The sequence below is a fragment of the Scyliorhinus torazame genome, chromosome 4 (assembly GCF_047496885.1).
Source record: "Scyliorhinus torazame isolate Kashiwa2021f chromosome 4, sScyTor2.1, whole genome shotgun sequence".
In the NCBI taxonomy this organism is placed as follows: domain Eukaryota; kingdom Metazoa; phylum Chordata; class Chondrichthyes; order Carcharhiniformes; family Scyliorhinidae; genus Scyliorhinus; species Scyliorhinus torazame.
The window spans coordinates 234,815,268-234,833,954 of record NC_092710.1 but is presented as its reverse complement, the minus strand read 5'-3'; the positions used below and the strand labels follow the sequence as shown (position 1 = coordinate 234,833,954).

Sequence of the window (18,687 nt, the reverse complement as noted above, 5' to 3'; positions counted from 1 at the left end):
TTCATGGCAGATGCAGTATAATGTGGATAAATATGATTATCCACTCTCGAAGACAGATTATTATTTGAATGGAGGTAAATTGAGAGAGATGGATACACAGTGAGACCTTGCTGTCCTTGTGCAACGGTCGCTGCAAGTAAATGCGCAGGTACAGCAGGCAGTAAAGAAGGCAAATGTATGTTGGCCTTCGTAGCGAGAGGATTGGAGTATAGGAAAAGGGATGTTTTACTGCAATTGTGTAGGGCATTGGTGAGGCTACACCTGGAATATTGTGTGCAGTTTTGATGTCCTTAGGGAAGCACTGTTGCTTCACAGCTCCAGGGTCCCAGGTTCGATTCCTAGCTTGGGTCACGTCTGTGTGGAGTCTGCATGTTCTCCCTGTGTCTGGGTTTCCTCTGGGTGCTCCGGTTTCCTCCCACAAGTCCCAAAAGACATGCTGTTAGGTAATTTGGACTGTACTTGAACAGGCATCGGAAAGTGTTGACTAGGGGCTTTTCACAGTGTGTGCCTACTTGTGACAATAATAAAGATTACTATCGGCGGAGGGATGTTCTAGCTATGGAGGGAGTGCAGCAAAGGTTTACCAGGCTGATTCCTGGAATAGCGGGACTGCCATATGAGGAGAGATGAAGTCTGTTAGGATTATATTCACTGGAGTTTAGAAGAGGGAGAGGGGATCTCATAGAAACCTGTGAAATACAAACAGGATTAGACAGGGTAGATTCAGAAAGAATGTTCGTGATGGTGGGGAAGTCTCAAACTAAGGGTTCTGGTTTGAGCATAAGGGGTACACCTTTTAGGACTAAGGTAAGGAGAAATGTATTCACCCGGAGAGTGGTGAATCTGTGAATTCACTACCACAGAAAGTAGTTTGAGACCAAAACATTGTGTAATTTCAAGAAGGAATTAAATATAACTCTTGGGGCTAAGGGGATTAAGGATATTGGGGAGGGGGGAAAACAGGGTATTGAACTTGATGATCAGCCATGATCACAAGGGGCAGTCCAGGCTCAAAGGGCCCACTGGCCTCCTCCTGCTTTTATTTTCTATGTATATTTCTATGTATGATTACACGGTTTGTAGCTATCCTGAAAAGATCGGCTGAACTCTGCGAATTTGAGGATGTGTTAAATAATACCATCAGAGGTAGATTAGTCTGGTTTAAAGAGCGAAGCTATTCATAAGTGGTATTAACCGAAAGCAACCTGACCTTAAAGAAAACTTTGGAAGTTGCTGCATCCATGGAACTGCAGCCAAAGAAATCAACAGTTGAGTTCAAGCCCAAGGATTCACAAGATGTCGGCTGAAACCCCACATAAACACAGACTCGCACTTGCCTTAGGAATATTTTTTGGAATAAAACAGTTCTACGAATTCCTGTATGGGAGGAAATTTACTTTCTTGATGGGCCATCATCCACTAACAGTGATTTTTGGACCTCATACCAAGGTACCACCACTGGCAGATGGTAGAATGCAGAGGTCAGCATTGCTCTTGTCAGCACACACAAATAAGTATCGTCATTCATACCTTCATGCGAACATTTCAAGCAAGTAGATTGCACTCTTGTAATCACAGGACAGGTGAAGAAGCATACCAGAAGCGACCCAGTACTGTCCGAGGTTATTGACATGTTGCTTTGAGGCAAGACTTCAGGAGCAATTCCTGAGTCACAGCTATATTCCACCTTGCGTGACTGAGTTATCCGTACGGGCAGGTTGTCCCTTCTGGGGAATGAGAGGCCCTGGGGTTCACCTCAAGATGGAGGGACAGCTGGATCGAACCCCGGCTGCCCCTCCATCATCTGCCTCTGCCAGCCCTGGCAACTCCCCAAAGTCTGCAGCATTGTGTTGGTGCCCTCAGCGATGCTCCTTTGTGACTGGGACATGCTCGGAAGCAACCTGGCAATGCCCACCTGCAACTGGGACACCTCCCTCAACGACCAGGATATGCTCTGGAGTGCCTTGGCAATGCCCATCCGAGACTGGGACATGCTCCGCAGTGCCTCATCAAGGTCCACATGGGATTGGTCCACGTCCCCCAGTGACTGGTACATGCTGTTGAGGCACTCAGCCATAGCCATCACGGAGCAATGCCTTGGACACCTCCACTATGCTGCTGATGTCATGCACCAGGTTCTCCACTGTGGGCGCCATCCTAGCAGTGTTGACCTCGGTGTCACATATTGCCAGCGCTACCTCCTGCAGCTTAGCCTCTGGGTTGAGACTCCTCCAATCGATTTTGAGCTTGCTAGAGTGTCGCTGATATCTCCCTCTGAATCTCACCCTATCAGCTCTGTTCCACTGAACCTGGTCCAGTGGCTCAGCATCTGACTGGGATTCAGCTGGGTCCTGGGATCCAGCAGACCTCCGACTGCTGTCTTGTCTGGCCATTCCTACCTTCACCTGATGTATATCAGCAACTGTGTAGTGTTCACTAGAATGTGCCCCAGGAGCCTGACCTCTATTGTTGCCCATCAAGGGCTTTGTCCCTGCACGGTAATAAGTCTGGGCCAGGGCATGCAAAGGTCCTGGGAGGTATCAAGCGCATGCTTGTAGGGAGAGTGCCAACCCTAACATGCAGCCGAGTGAAGGTTGTTGCTCTTCTTGCGGCACTGGGCACCGGTCTTCCTGGTGAAGTTCCTGAGCTGATGGTCGCTGTTGCTCTCTCCCGGCAGCACTGGCTACCCTGGGGCTGACTATCCGAGCCTTTTGGGTGAACAGGGCACCCCGTCTGGTCTCCACTCGCGCTCAACAATCTGGCCAGGTCGGTGGCTGGTCTCCTTGGTGGCATGGCTGCGAGCTGTGTGGGTTTTCTCTGCAGGATCGGTTTAAGTGCTGCTCCACTTGTTAGCGGGGTACTGGTGGGCGCAGTGCCAGCGAATCAGCCGGCAGGACGATCACTTGCGGCGTGAAGACCAAAGAGCCTCATTAAGTGGAAAAATGAACGTTTGATACCGGTGACAGCCTCGCCAGGCCGAGCGTCGGGAAGCTCGCGGCAGTTCCTGCTCACCGCCACACTTAGAAACATTTCCATTAAATCACGCTATATATCTCAAGAGTTCATAAACTATTTGAAGGAGAACGGAATTCAACATATCCGATCCGCTCCTCATCACCCTGCCACAAATGGGGTGGCAGAACATTTTGTACAGACAATGAAACATTTGTTAAATGGTAACCAGAGAACAACATTCATTGTCTAAACATCTAAGTCAATTCCTGCTCACAGAGGAATACTGCGCACTCAACATGCCAAGTTTCTCTGTTATTGCTAATGGTTAAATGTCAACTACGCACAGTATTTGATTTACTAAAACCACCCAAGACAAAATAACTTGTCGAGAAAAAGCAGCAGGATCAGGTTATACAAGGCAAAACATGTTTCCACTAGGGTCAAGAGATTCTGGCAAGAAATAAAACCACAAGTGGATTCCTGCCTCCATCTTGGCACAGACAGGACCGGTCTCCTACGCCGCACCAACCCAGGAAGATGTAACATGGAGAAGGCATGTGGATCAACTTTTGATGACAAGAATCAATCCACCAGCGGTAGATCGAGTCCAAATCCAGCTGTGCTAAGAGACGACCTTCCCGAACACCTGACACTAACCAAACCAAGTGGGGAAAATAGCACCTCAATTACGAATTAAATACCAAGTCAGCCTCAGATCATTATGTCGACTCCAGTTAAGATAACCACTGATGGGCGGCAACGTGTCATTGTGGTTAGCACTGTTGCCTCATAGCACCAAGGACCCACGTGCAATCCCAGCCCCAGGTCACTGTCCGTGTGGAGTTTCCGCATTCTCCAAGTGTCTGCGTGGGTCTCATCCCCACAACCCAAAGAAGTACAGGGTAGGTGGATTGGTCACGCTAAATTGCCCCTTAATTGGAGAAAAAATTAATCGGATACTCTAAATTTTAAAAGCTAACCACTGATGACATTCACACCAAGCCAAAGACACCAGAGGTTGCAGCAACTGCAGATGCTGGACGTTCGCCAACAACCACACCGAGAACGAGGACCTCCGGAACCCCTGATGTATTGACTGTTGTTGATTGATTGTTCATGTTGCTAACTGATTGTCAAAGTTATTCTGTTTAGTATGTCAGGGACTTGGATTTAAAGGGAGAGGAATGTTGTGTATTTTTAGTGTTTCCTCACAAGCAGACTTGTAGCTGACAGGAGCATTTAAAGAGAACGGTTGCGTGACCTCGTCATCATATTTGTGTGGGCAAATGGGCAGTCTACCATCGCAGTTCATCGTGTTTTCATCTTCTAAATAAAATTCTACATGTTGGTTGTACATCCAAGGCCTGCAGACTCAACCTTGAATTCACCACAGATTTGTCCCGAAAATGGTTCCATTACATAGAAGGCAGATCCAGGAGGTGAGCTTTCCCGTTTTGGGAATTTCCTTAATTCATGTTTCCTTTCTGTCCAGAAAATTGGATGATACAAAAAACCTGCCACCAGGTTTAGTTTGGCGAAGGTGCTGAGAATTCCAGGCTGGAGTCCTAGCATGGAAGACTCGAAAAATGCAGGAAGCTTGGACTTTCCCCTGCTCTTGAAGAAGCCATTAATTGAAGAAGCTTTTAATTTCCCATATCCCTCCTCTATTTGGCAGCCAAGATGTACCTGTGAGAGTCATGTGCCAGATAGATGTAAATGCATTGACCTTGCTCTCATTCTGAGTTTATCAACAGGGGCAGAAACAGAGGTCAATGGCACCCATTCTGCAACACATATCTCAGCAAAATAGGGCAAGGACTTTAGGGCGACATGGTAGCCCAGTGGTTAGCACTGTTGCTTCACTGCGGCAGGGTCCCAGGTTCGATTCTCGGCTTGGGTCACTGTGCGGAGTCTGCATGTTCTCCCTGTTTCTGCGTGAGTTTCCTCCGGGTGCTCCGGTTTCCTCTCACAAGTCCCGAAAGACGTGCTGTTAGTTAATTTGGACATTCTGAATTCTCCCTCTCTGTACCCGAACAGGCTCCGAAATGTGGTGACTAGGGGCTTTTCACATTGCAGTGTTAATGTAAGCCTACTTGTGAAAATAAAGATTATTATTATTAGTAGTAGTAGTAGTATATCAGGAAGTAGTGAAGCTTTTATAGGAAAAATCAAAGGCAGATAAGAAAATATCTCTATAATTCTGATGCCCTGAATGTATTAAGAGTTTGATACCGTGCTTGATTTCAGGCTTGATTTTAAAACGGTTAGTGAATGGTTAATTTGAGATTCAAATTGAGAGGAGCACTGGTGTTAGTAATAAAAACAGAAAATGCTGGAGTAACCCAGCTGTGCAAAGAACAGAGTTAATGCTTCTAGTCTGTGTGATACTTTCCTTTTTTCCAGAGCTCTGAAGAGCCAACGTTAACTCGGTTTCTCTTGCCACAGATGTTGCCAGACCTGCTGAGTTTTTCCACCACTTTTTGTATTTATTTCAGATTTCCAGCATCTCTTGCCACAGATGTTGCCAGGCCTGCTGAATTTTTCCACCACTTTTTTTTTTCAGATTTCCAGCATCCGCAGTATTTTGCTTTTGTTCTGGTGTTCGGAATATTGATTAATCGGAACAATTGGCAATCCAGAGATGATGGAAATGTGAAGGTGAAAAAAGGATTGCTGGTCAGACTAAAAGGGCCGCTGGTCAGACTAAAAGGGCCGCTGGTCAGACTAAAAGGGCCGCTGGTCAGACTAAAAGGGCCGCTGGTCAGACTAAAAGGGCCGCTGGTCAGACTAAAAGGGCCGCTGGTCAGACTAAAAGGGCCGCTGGTCAGACTAAAAGGGCCGCTGGTCAGACTAAAAGGGCCGCTGGTCAGACTAAAAGGGCCACTGGTCAGACTAAAAGGGCCACTGGTCAGACTAAAAGGGCCACTGGTCAGACTAAAAGGGCCACTGGTCAGACTAAAAGGGCCGCTGGTCAGACTAAAAGGGCCGCTGGTCAGACTAAAAGGGCCGCTGGTCAGACTAAAAGGGCCGCTGGTCAGACTAAAAGGGCCGCTGGTCAGACTAAAAGGGCCACTGGTCAGACTAAAAGGGCCACTGGTCAGACTCTTGGGAGTTAAATGAAGTCCGAGAGGTGCTGCTCCAAATATGGAACATTTTCATTTTGTGTGGGTGGAAAACTGAACTTTGGAGCAGCTGCCCATTATACGCCCCATATGCCCAAAATATTCCGAATTGGACTTTACAAGATGGTAATGTTTTAAAATGTCTCCTTTAAATGGAGGTAAAATTGAGAATTGTAGGAACACCCCAACTTGAAGAAATGCCTATGTGACCTTGTTGCCATGGGGAGAAACTCAATCGGAGAATTATTGAAATCAAATTACAGTTTTCACACCTTGATACTAAAATCAATGAAAAACTAACTGCTCTCTTGACAGAGAGAGAGAGAGTGAGAGGGACAGACAGACAAATACATAGAGAGAGCAGATACTGCTATGTGGATCAGCAAAGCAGCTACGATAGTGAGAAATGGAGAAGGATGCGTCTCACAGTTGGCTTTCTGTTTGAAAAGGAAGGGGACAGAACCCACCGGGCCTTTGGAGATTTAAAGAATAAAGTATTGTCCAGGTGGGTCTTATTGACGAAAGATGGATCTGGAAGGCTCACGCTGAGTTGAGTGACCTTCAAAAGGACAGTGAAAGTCTCAATCTACCATGTCAGGGAGGACCACGCTGGAGAGCCAGGAATAATTTTGGACTTGTTCCCATAATTCTACACATCCGCCAGAAGTGGGGTATACAGTGAAAAGGGCTGTAAGCTGTATCTTGATTGCATTAAGTCAATTTAACCAAATATACCTTTTCTTTAGTTTGGTGTTGGTCTACATTGATTTTAGTTGTTACTGTAAAAGACTTGAAACATAAAATGTTATCCTTCTAGTAGTTCTATTGGTTGTGAGGAAAATCAGGTTTTTAAGCAACAGGGGAATCAAGGGTTCTGGGGATAAGGGGGAAAAGTGGAGTTGAGGATTATGGTATCAGATCAGTCATGATGTCATTGAAGGTGGAGCAGACTTGATGGGCCAAATGGCCTACTTCTGCGCCTGCATCTTATGGGGTTATGGAATTTCATCCTTTTTTAAAAAGCTATTGGTCTCCATGGGATTGTAACATCTACCAGCGTAAAACAGGTGATCATGAATCAGCAACCCATTTTACATGCTCCCCAAACTTCTACCCACTGACTGTGGGTAGAAAGCAGGTGATCAATTGACCGTAAGCCCAATTCATGCTATTCCTAAACACGAATTTCACCCACTGTATTTTTTACTGAAAGAAATAAGAATATAGATTTCAGAAATTGGTATTTTACTTTAAATAAATGCGTCAATTCCAGTTACAAAATAATCTCCATCAGAAAGTTTAGATTAAGATTATCTTTGTTTCACTTGAAAGGTTTAGAACAGTGCTTCCCAATATTTTCCTGTTGTGACCGTATTTTTGTGTGTCCCAAGTGAAAATTGCAGAGGTGGTAGGAGGGGGGGGGGGGGGAAAGAGTTGTTGAGCTGGTTGTGGGTTAAAACAGCAGCGATAGAGGAAACAAACTAAGACATCTACCATTCTGCAGGCTCTGTTGATGTCACTGACCAGGCCTCAGTGCTCATGTTTTTTTCATTAGCTCATTTGAAAAATTCTGCACATTCAAAAGTGCAGCCAATTCCAGTGCTGTCAAATCTCAATCTCCACTCCAACGTCTCCATAGTTGCCTCATCGCTTACGACCTCATGTCCCACCTCCCAACTGGGGTTGCAGCCCACGGTTTAGGAGCCCCTGGTTTAGAATGATTCAGCAATGGCACGGTCTCTCAATGTGAAGACTGAAAGGGCACAAACTCAAATGTCAGAAATAAATGCACAGTGGAATCAGCAGGAAAAGACTGGATAGGGTTGAGTATATTTACTTATTTATAAAAAGCAAACATCTGCTGATGTTGGAAAGCTGAAATTAAAGAGAATTTAGAAAATGCTCAATAGGCCTGGAAGCATGTGTGGAGACAGAAACAGAATTATCATTTCAGTCTTTCTCCACGAATGATGCCAGGCCCTCGGAGTATTTCCAGCATTCCCCGTTTTTATCACAAATTTGAAGTCCTTTTGGATAGCCAAAATCCTAATTTTCAAAACTCAAAGGGGGTGCTTTCTCACAGGGGTTTATCATCTCACCTGCCATAAGTTTGTCTGACCAGCCATGGAAAATCAACTTGCATTTATATAGTACTTTTCACCTTGTAAAGTGTTCCAGGTGCTGCATAAGAACGTTATTACATAAAATGTGACACTGAGCTTCCAAAACAAGTATTAGGTCAAGTGACTAAATGTTTGGTAAGAAGAGATTCTAAGGAGTGTGGAGAAGGTCAGGAAGATGAATCCACAGTCTAGTACCTAGGCAAGTGAAGGAATGGCTGGTAATGACGATATGAAATATACTTGATTGCACAAGAAGCTGAAGTTGGAGGAGAGCAGGGTTGTAAGGCTAACAGAAATTTCCGGGGGGAAAAACAGAGAGTAAATGGCAATAATGCCATATTTCCAGGATTTCTTCTGTTGGCATAAAAATGGGTGAACAGGAATTTCATGTGCATAATTCACAGAAATATTCACACTCATGTTCAGTGCCTGGTGCTCACATTCTGAGTATATGTAGGGCATTTTTCGCTGAGATTAGATTGAACTTTAACCCCAATTTTATCCTCACTTGCTTGGTTTTACTTTCCATTGAATTTGATGGGGTGTAAAACAGGCGCCCAACCCAAACTCACCCATTCCCAGGGCAGGTTGAAATTGGAGCCATGCTAAAAGTAATACAACTACAGAAACCAGAAGAGCATAGCACCATACCTCCTTTTGCTTGCTGATTTGTTCCAAACGCTGTAGATACTCCTGGTGTTGTTGATCACCTTTATCTGCAATAGATTTCATAACCTTTGCTCCATCGATAGCATTTTCGATCTGTTTATTCAGATATTTTTGTCCCTCTATCGACAGCGCTGTAAAAATATAACATTACCTCAAAATGATATAGGTATCCCTCTATTGCTGGTAAATGACTTGCTTCTCTCTCCCCAGTGTACTAATTTTTCCCTCTTAACTATGTAATCCCATGAGAACCTGCCTCTAAGTGGCTATGCTTTATGCATGAATTGTTCAGTCTGTTTGACAGGGAAGCTATTACAATTAGCCCAATCCATAGCTGAACATTTCCTGTTAACAGCTAAAGAATATAAACTATTATTTGCCTGCCTAATCTGGAGCCAAATTTTAACAACGCCCCAAAACAAGATTTGCTATCTCAACATAAATCCAGACCAAAACTGGGACCTTTGTTTATGCTCTGTTTAGCTGTGAAATTTACTCAGAGACATCAGTTCAACTCTGATTTTATGATAAATATGAGGAATTGTTAGATGAGCAAATAATGCTGTCCATCTAATTCACCTTCTACAGTCTTGGCCATTGCATGATGCAATAATGATGGAATCATTGACTAATCCTAACAGTCGATCTCTATTAGTCCGCAACAGATGTGAGACAATGGAAACCCCATTAGATCCACAGTCACCAGTTCCTGTATGCTTCACATATCATGTCTCAATTTACTGGTTTATTGTAACCCAAAATATTAACTTCTGAAAAAGATTTAGTTAGCATTTGAATAAATCAACACCAACTGTCTCCTGAGAGCGCTAGTTCCATACATTTACCACTTGCTGACTACAGATTTGAAGTCCCTCTATCTACTGTGCTTCTACTTTTCTGGACAAGGTGATGACTAGTCATGCTTTACATCATCTAATCCCTTTAGAATTCTAAAAACAGTACCCCTCTCTTTTCCAGAGGGAATTTATCCAATTTATATAATTGCTCCTCAGAATACAAACCCTCCATCCCCTCAATTGTCCTGGATCCTGGCTTCAGGGAGTATCTTTTCTTATTTTTTCTAAATTTCTGAGTACCCAATTCATTTTTTCCAATTAAGGGGCAATTTAGCATAGTCAATCCACCTACCCTGCACATCTTTGGACTGTGGGGGCGAAACCCACGCAAACATGGAGAGAATGTTCGGCACCGGTTGACGCGGCGCCAACCACTCTAGCGCTGGCCTTGCCCCCGGAAGTGCGGAGGATACCACAACTTCCGGGCGGCCCAACGCTGGAGTGGTCACGCCACTCTTTGGTGCCGGTACAGCCCGCTCGCCAGTGGGGGGAGAATCCCGGCCATTGTTTTTCACAAATTTACCAGGAGATTTTTCCCATCAGTAGATCATTTCTGCTTTGTCCCACCAATATGGGAAAGGACAAATTGCACATTGCCATCACTTTTGACAGGAAGTTCACTTGGTGCAGAAAATGAGCAGAGATAGCAGAGTGAGTCTTCCCAATTTTGTGACCCCCATCTACCCGTTCTGCCCATTTAATGGAGAAGCGAAGGCAGAAAATCTTGGCTGCGAAATACACACTTGCTATTTCCAATAAGGGAAAGAAAGAAGGCCACACATCTACAACTTGCTCTTTATCACAAACATAAATAAGAACATCACTTACCATTAACATAAGGAGACAGTGATCATGTTTGGAATTGGAAATTCTTACCTTGCACATTGAAAGTAAAAAATTCAGAGTACCCAATTTCTTTTTTCCAATTAAGGGGCAATTTAGCATGGCCGATCCACCTACCCTGCACATCTTTCGGTTGTGGGGGCGAAGCCCACGCAGGCACGGGGAGAATATGCAAACTCCACACAGACAGTGACCCAGGACCGGGATCAAACCCGGGTCCTCAGCGCTGTAGGCAGCAGTGTTAAACACAGAGCCACCCTGCCGCCCACATGATGCACGTTTTGACGTGTTCTGGAAGTGCACTGCTGAAAGAACTCAGCATAGCCACTGATATATTCAAGGCATAAAACTCTAAAAATACTTTAACTTTTCTATACATTAAATGCACGATAACGTGATTAACAATATCATTCTGCTGCGGATTGAAATACCAATTTTTAAACTTTACCGTAATTTTAACAGCAGAAGATTAAGAGAAAACAGAAGAAGGTTGAGTAACATAGTGTCTGCTAATGGAAATTTGCTGTGACAGCACCATAACTGGAGGCTACAATATCTTATTAAACTAGCAAACACTGCTAGTAATAAACAAAAGTATTTACTTTAGGGACTTTCACAATCATCAATTCACTCTGAAATGAAGAATGCCACTCACTTATGAGTTTCTCTGGTGGAACCTGCTGCAGACTTTCACTCACGGCAAGCAGGAGAACGAGCCACACGGTGAGCATAATGTTCCTCATTTCTCTCTCAATGGGGCTTGAAAATTCTCAGTCTGAAAGAGAGAAGAATGATGACTGTATTACAATGGAAAGCTCAGGAAACATGGCGAGGCCCAAAATGAACTTGTTTCAAAGACAGCAGGATGGATATAATTTTGCTTTAGTCAGTGGCCTGTCACTTTTAAAAATTGGCAAGTCTGCACGCAAACGACCATTCCGTGTTATTATATCTTCATATCATCGTGATGGCAGAGCAGAGAAGAAACTGATTCACATTTGTATTCAAGTCGACAAGCAATCAATTTAATAATTGCACATTGTGAACTAAAAACAAAGAAATCTATGCCACAGAGGTGGAAAGAATCTGTCAGAGCCTGTGCTGGTGGTAGGGTGGAAACCTGGTCCCTTTTGTTTAATTCTTTTCCAGTGAGGAGGGTGTGGATTTTTTCATAATAGTGGTCCACCGATTCAATGTCTAATAACTTGGTAGACATTTAGTGAGCTGTCTTGTGGTTTTGACTTGTTCCTTACTGTGATCTCTTGCTGGAGCATGAGCTTTTTGGATTTTGTTAATACTTGAAAATGTTGGTGTGCAGCTTGATTTATGAACAGCTATCTCCTGAGCATTGACCTTATTTTGTGATTGTAAACACTAACAGGAATCCGGTTCTCAGTTTCCAACACTGGCAATCATTTATAAGCTTTTATTCCAAGCTTACATTTAGAGAGTGAAAACTGTGGAGAAATTAACAACTGGGGAATTCTTGCGTCTGTTCATCTCAGCTATGTCGCGGAAGGCTTTCTCATCAGTCCTGCATCGGCTATCTCCAAAGTATTGTACACCAACATAAGGGCTTGAATTATCCAGCTGTTGGGGTTCTCTGTCCCCACAGGCAGCACACCCCTGTCCATCGGTTTCCCAATGGCATGGGGTAGCTCCAATGGGAAATATCACTGACAAGGATGGTGATGTCTAGCACGAGGGGACATAGCTTTAAATTGAGGGGTGATAGATATAAGACAGAGGTAGATTCTTTACTCAGAGTAGTAAGGGCGTAGAATGCCCTGCCTGTAACAGTAGTCGACTCGCCAACACTAAGGGCATTCAAATGGTCATTGGATAGACATATGGACGATAAAGGAATAGTGTAGATGGGCTTTAGAGTGGTTTCACAGGTCGGCGCAACATCGCGGGCCGAAGGGCCTGTACTGCGCTGTAATGTTCTATGTTCTATGTTCTAAGCGGTGAAAGTTGAGAATTCTGTTGCCAGCGAACAGCACGCTGCCATGAAACACACGGGGCTGAGGGGGACCAGATAATCCAGCCATTATTGACAGGACCAGAGAACACAGAAACAGATTCAAAAAAAGGGAATGCCCAATCGTGCACACACCATTGGCACCCTTCCATCTACATAGGATGATGGACATGCGGCAAGTTAAATCCGTTGAGGGTGTGGTATCTTCATAGCGGATGGTCAAAGAGACAAATCCGTGAGAGGCAGTTTCTGGCACTCGTGCTGCGTATGAAGTGGTTATGATATGTTCTCATTTTCTGTGCTGGTACCTGTTGCCAAACTGCTGTAACTACTAATTGCCATGGTGGCATATGCTAGCCCATAGGTGATGATGCCATTTCCCTCAGTCACTTGCTGATGTCGCCAAAATGCAGAAATCAGTGGATGCGATCTACTGGCCACGTTGCGCCCGAAAGGCGGCGTGGTGCAGCCGGTTGAAGCTGGGGGCTCCCTCTATTGGGATCTATCCGGCTCACTGCGCCTCCCGCGATCTAACATGGTCTCTTGCGATGTCACGATCTGAATGTCGCCCATTTTGGCTGGGATTACTATTTTGCAAATTTGCATATTAGAATGAGACAGCTGGTGAGGCCATCGCTCCCTGCATCTGGTGTAGTCAAGGCAACATGCATGCTATCTATTACCCCCGGACCTGGAGCATTCTGACGATGACAGAGAATCCTACTCCCAGGCACCTTGGTGGGTTTGGTCCAGCTCAATGTTTATGTAGTCAGCTGCCTGGGCAAAGAGGACATCCGTGACTTCACGGATGCACTTATAGGTCATTGGCTGGGAGATGCCATATAACCCCCCTGCTCGAGCCCTGGAATAATCCTGAGGCGTAGATGTTCAAGGCTGTGGTGACCTTTTTAAATAAATTTAAGTACCCAATTAATTTTTTTTCCAATTAAGGAGCAATTTGGAATGGCCTCCTACTCTGCACATCTTTGGGTTGTGGGGGTGAGACCCACGCAGACTCGGGGAGAATATGCAAACTGAACATGGACAGTGACTCAAGGCCGGGATCAAATCGGATTCTCGCCACCGTGAGGTGAAGCGCAGTGCTAACCACTGCACCACTATGCCGCCATAACGCTGCGGTGACCTTGACGGCCACCGGGAGCAGGTATCCTCCTCCTCCATGTGGTGACAAGTCCACAAGGATATGGCATAGATGCCGCATCGTCTCATTGTTGAGGCGGCACAAGCTATCCGACATCAGTTTGAAAGAGCAGTGACATCTGTACTCCTTGGCCATCGCTAGCGCCCCCCCCCCCCCCCCCGGCCTGTTGGATGCCAGGTCCTTCGGTTGTGTGGCGGGGCCTTGCATGTGCGCCCCACCTGGGCATCTATCTACCCTGCTGCCGCTGCCTTTCCTGGCATCTGGCCTGCCAGCAGCACCGTGAGGGGAATCTCTGCGGGTTGGTTTGCACAATTTCATCCATAATGCGTTAGCTGTAAGGAATTGGAGGGGCTGAGACTGGCAATCAGCTATGGCCTCCATCCCAGACCACAGGTCCCCCCAGGCCTCCCAACCTTCACGTCCCCAGCTATGCCCTGCACACGCATCCCCAGTTGCAGCAGCAGCTCCTGGGCAACGAACCCCAGTTCTTGTACCCCAGACATCAACTGGAAATGTTGCCTGGACACCATCTATTAAGGCACTCCGACACAACCTCCGAGTTGCACAGTTGAACCTGGCCACCGCCCCTCCACTACTGCAGTACTGGCATCTGGTCTCATTAACAAGTAACAGACAGTTCCAGACAAGTCAGTAAACAGTCAAAAGTCAATAAACAAAATATTCCAGTGAATATATCAATAAACTGCAGGAGCAAACCCTCTTCAATCTTTAGTCCAGCAGTAAGTAGACCAGCCAAAATCCTCCTCTTGCCTCACTCTAGATCAAAGAGGCAGAAGGGCAGCTGCAAGCAGAAACACAGCCCTAGGCATTTTAGTAACAGTTAGTCCTTCCTCCTCTCTCTCCCCCTCTGACAGCTTCCAGTAGCAGAATTGCAAAACAGGAAGTCAGAACCTGGGCCACCGTAACTCAAACCATAGCGGAGGAGTGAGAAAGTGCCTCGTCCCCATCTTCAGACTGGTAATAGGCTTGTTCACAGCCTTCCCAGGATTCAGAAGCTGAAAACACAGCCATCAAACAGTCTTGCAGCAACTCGGCACGAGCTCAGAGCACACACAACCTGTAGCCAGTTAGAATATTTTAGTTTAATAACAGTTCATTTATCATAACAACCATAAAAGTACAAGGAAACGGCACCGTGGAAATGGCACTGTGCTATACACACATGCAAGCAAAACCTTAACAGTGTGATTACTCAAAAAAACCCACATATTAAACAAGAACCAAACAATAGTGCAAAGAAGGTACCAACATCCCGAATCAATTCACTGCTCCCTCCCCCTTCCACAGCTCCCAGCAGCAGACCAGCCAGAAAGTCACACTGACACAGAGCATGGCGGAGGAGAGGGAAAGTACCCCATTCCGGACTCCCACTGCAGACAAAAGGGATAGCGGCTGACAAACACACAGCCTCCAAACAGGAAACAGGCAACAGTATAGTGAAGTTACCAGCATCTGAGCCAACTCGCACTCTCTCCCCTACCTGCAGTTCCCAGCCGCAGGACATGGTCGAAGAGTGAGTGAATAATAATAATTGCTTATTGTCATAAGTAGGCTTCAATGAAATTACTGTGAAAAGCCCCTAGTCGTCACATTCCGGCGTCTGTTCGGGGAGGCCGGTACGGGAATTGAACCCGCGCTGCTGGCCTTGTTCTGCATTACAAGCCAGCTGTTTAGCCCACTGTGCTAAACCTGCCCAGAACACTCCTTTCTGGACTCTTGCCGCAGACAAAAGGGGCTGCGGCTAGCAAACACACGGCCTCTAAACATTGATCATTAAACAGCCACGTTTTAAAAATCGGTGTACTAAATGGCGCCCGCATGACCACTCGTTGGGGAGGCGGTTAGATCACGGGTGACCGTTCAACAGGGGATCTTTTCCATTAAAGGTTCGGAGATTGGACTTAATTGGTGATTAATTTTTAAAATAATTTTTTTATTAATCTTCATTGTCACAAGTAGGCTTACATTAACACTGCAATGAAGTTACTGTGAAAAGCCCCTAGTTGCCACAATCCAGCGCCTGTAAGCGTACAAAGAGGGAGAATTCAGAATGTTCAAATCACCTAACATTTAGTCTTTCGGGACTTGCGGGAGGAAACCGGAGCATCCGGAGGAAACCCACGCAGACATGGCGAGAACGTGCAGACTCCGCACAGACAGTGACCCAAGCCGGAATCGAGCCTGGGACCCTGGAGCTGTGAAGCAACAGTGCTAACCACTGTGCTACCGTGCTGCCCACTTGGCCCATTGATTTCTCACCACGCTGTGGTGGGATCTGGTACTTGCCAATGGGAGCGAGTCGGTTAGATCAGAACCCAATTGACGTGGTTCCTGATTTTGGCCTCACCTGCGATCTAATCGGCCTGCTCATTTTCATACCCGACGAGGCAAGGCCGGTAGATCGCGCCCCTTATGTCCTGTCCTAGATGAGCAGATGGAGCAGAGAGTGATGGTTGAGAAGTAGATCTAGGTATGTGAAAGTTGAATCTCTGTCTGCAGTTGATCTCACCAACAGATAACATGCGAGAAATAAAGACTTTTCCAACTGTGGTGAACTGGGAGTTGAATAAATTGTAGTGCCCAAGTTAAAGGGCTCAGCAGTCTGGTCAACACATCACATGGCTTAAAAACACTCTGTTGTGACAGATCAAAGTGAGTAACCATAGCCAATATGTAGTCACCAGTTTCTTTCGGCAACTGTAGCAGGACTCTCAAGGCCAGTTGCGGCAATTTGTAAATATTGAATACATTCAAGGGGACAGGTCTGCAATAGTTTTGAACATTCCCTATTTGTCTTTCTGTTTACTAATGAAATGGGCCGCTCTTTTTTTGCAAACAGACTGAATGTGCTGAGCAGATAAGTGTTTTGTTACCTGTGTGGTACGTAACATGTGCTACTCAATCCTTGGCTAGTGATGAGGTATTCTGAATCCTGATGAAGAAGATTTGAACTCTTCCAGTAGTAACAAAAGGTTTATTGAGTAACTACAACAACATTTACACGAGTTCTTTACTTTAACTTTGATACTAGTGATAAGGTTAACAAGATCTAACTATGGTAACTATACGTAACTCCACTGACCATCTAAACTAGTCTGTTGTTGCTTTGATCACAGTGCGCCCAAGAGAGAGCGAGAGTCCCAATGTGGCTGCCTTTTATACCCCTGTTGGTCCGACCCTCTAGTGATCATGTGGTGCTACTGATGACACATTAACCCCTTGTGTACATGCACACATAGAGATCACTACAATAAGGACAAATAGTAACCATTTTCCTCGTACATGAAACCGAGCCAAAAAGAACAAATGCTGTTTAATGGAACTGACCCAACACATGATATAACAATTTCTCTGCATACATTGAAACAGGTCCCATAAAAGCATTGTATATATTGTCATTTTACATTTAATATCCCCCAGATTCAAATGCATTAAAATGACTCAAAAGGGATAGGGAACAGTGTCACTACCTGGAATTAGGACTACTGTTTATGTGAATTGTAAACACTAGCCTGCACTAGCTGGGCTGAATGGCCCATTTTCTTGTTTTACTTCCTCAAAGATTCCTCAACATTTACAGCACAGAAGGAGGCCTTTTGGATCACCATGTCCACACCAGTCAACAAAGTTCTGACTACACTAATCCCATTTTCCAGCACTTGGCCCATAGTCCTGGAGGTTATGGCAGCGCAAGTTAATACCTAAATACTTCTTAAAAGTTATAAGAGTTCCTGACTCCACCACCCTTTCAGGCAATGGGTTCCAGACTCCAACCACCCTCTGAGTGAAAAGGTTTCTCCTCAACTCCCCTCTTCGCCTTCTACCTCTTACCATAAATCTATATGCCCTGGTTATTGACCCCTCTCCCAATGGTAAAAATGCCTTCCTATCCACCCTATCTATGCCCCTCATGACCTAACATGTCCCCTCTCAAACTTCGTGAATACAAGGAAAACAGCCTCAGCCTATCCAACCTTTCCTCAAAGCTCAGACCCCCTAGTCCAGGTAGCATCCAATAAATCTCCTCTGCATCCTTTCCAGTTTAATCACACCCTTCTTATAATGTGGTGACCAGAACTGCATGCAGTATTCCAATTGTGGCCTAACCAGTGTTTTATACTGTTCCAGCATGACCTCCCTGCTGTTGTATTCTATGACTCGGCTACTGAAGGCAAGTACCCCATATTCCTTCTTAACCACCTTATCTACTGCCCTGCCACCTTCAGGAATCTGTAGATTTGCATTCCAAGGTACTTTCCAGGATCCTACCACTCATCATGTAATCCTTTGCCTTGTTAGCCTTGCCCAGGTGCATGACCTCATACTTTTCCAGGTTGAATTCCATTTGTCACTGTTCTGCCCACCTGACCAGTCCATTGATGTCTATGGCTATGTTCACTATTTACCACCCTCCTGCAGTCTATGGCTATGTTCACTATTTACCAACCTCCTGCAGTCTATGGCTATGCTCACTATTTACCACCCACCAATGTTTGTATCATCGACGAACTTCTTGATCAAACCCTCTATATTTAAGTCCAAATCATTAATGTACACCACAAATAGCTAGGGCCCAGCACCAAGCCCTGTGAACACCATTAGAAATAGATATCCGGTCACAGAAACCACCCCCCCCCTACCATCACCTTCTGCTTCCTGCGTTGCAGACACTTTATGATCCAATGTGCCATTTTGCTTTGGATCCTTTCTTGACCAGTCTGCCATGAGGGACTTTACCTAAAGCCTTGCTAAATTCCATAGAGACCACACCAAACACAACACACCTGGGCACCTCAAAAAATTTGATTCAATTTGTCAAACACAACCATCCCTTAACAAATCCAACTGACTATCCTTGATTAATCCATGTCTATCGGAGTGCAGATTAGGATCCACATGTCCCTCAGGATTATTTTTAGTAAATTCCCCACCACTAAGGTTAGACTGATGGGCC

The 18,687-nt window shown here is 45.3% G+C and overlaps 1 protein-coding gene across 3 annotated transcripts in view; it reads right to left on the bottom strand.

Annotated features, from left to right (window-relative positions):
- Positions 1-18,687, bottom strand: part of clu (clusterin) — an 84,644-nt gene that overhangs the window by 38,050 nt on the left and 27,907 nt on the right. For 2 of the 3 annotated variants that reach the window (XM_072499489.1, XM_072499490.1), the window contains exons 2-3: positions 11,225-11,344; positions 8,852-9,000 (exon numbers count right to left, since the gene is read on the bottom strand). In XM_072499489.1, the coding sequence (XP_072355590.1) occupies positions 8,852-9,000; positions 11,225-11,312 (237 nt within the window). In that variant the 5' untranslated portion in view covers positions 11,313-11,344. Of the gene's footprint in view, positions 1-8,851; positions 9,001-11,224; positions 11,345-14,429; positions 14,449-18,687 lie in introns of those variants that run through there. The other variant, XM_072499491.1, reaches the window with a different exon arrangement.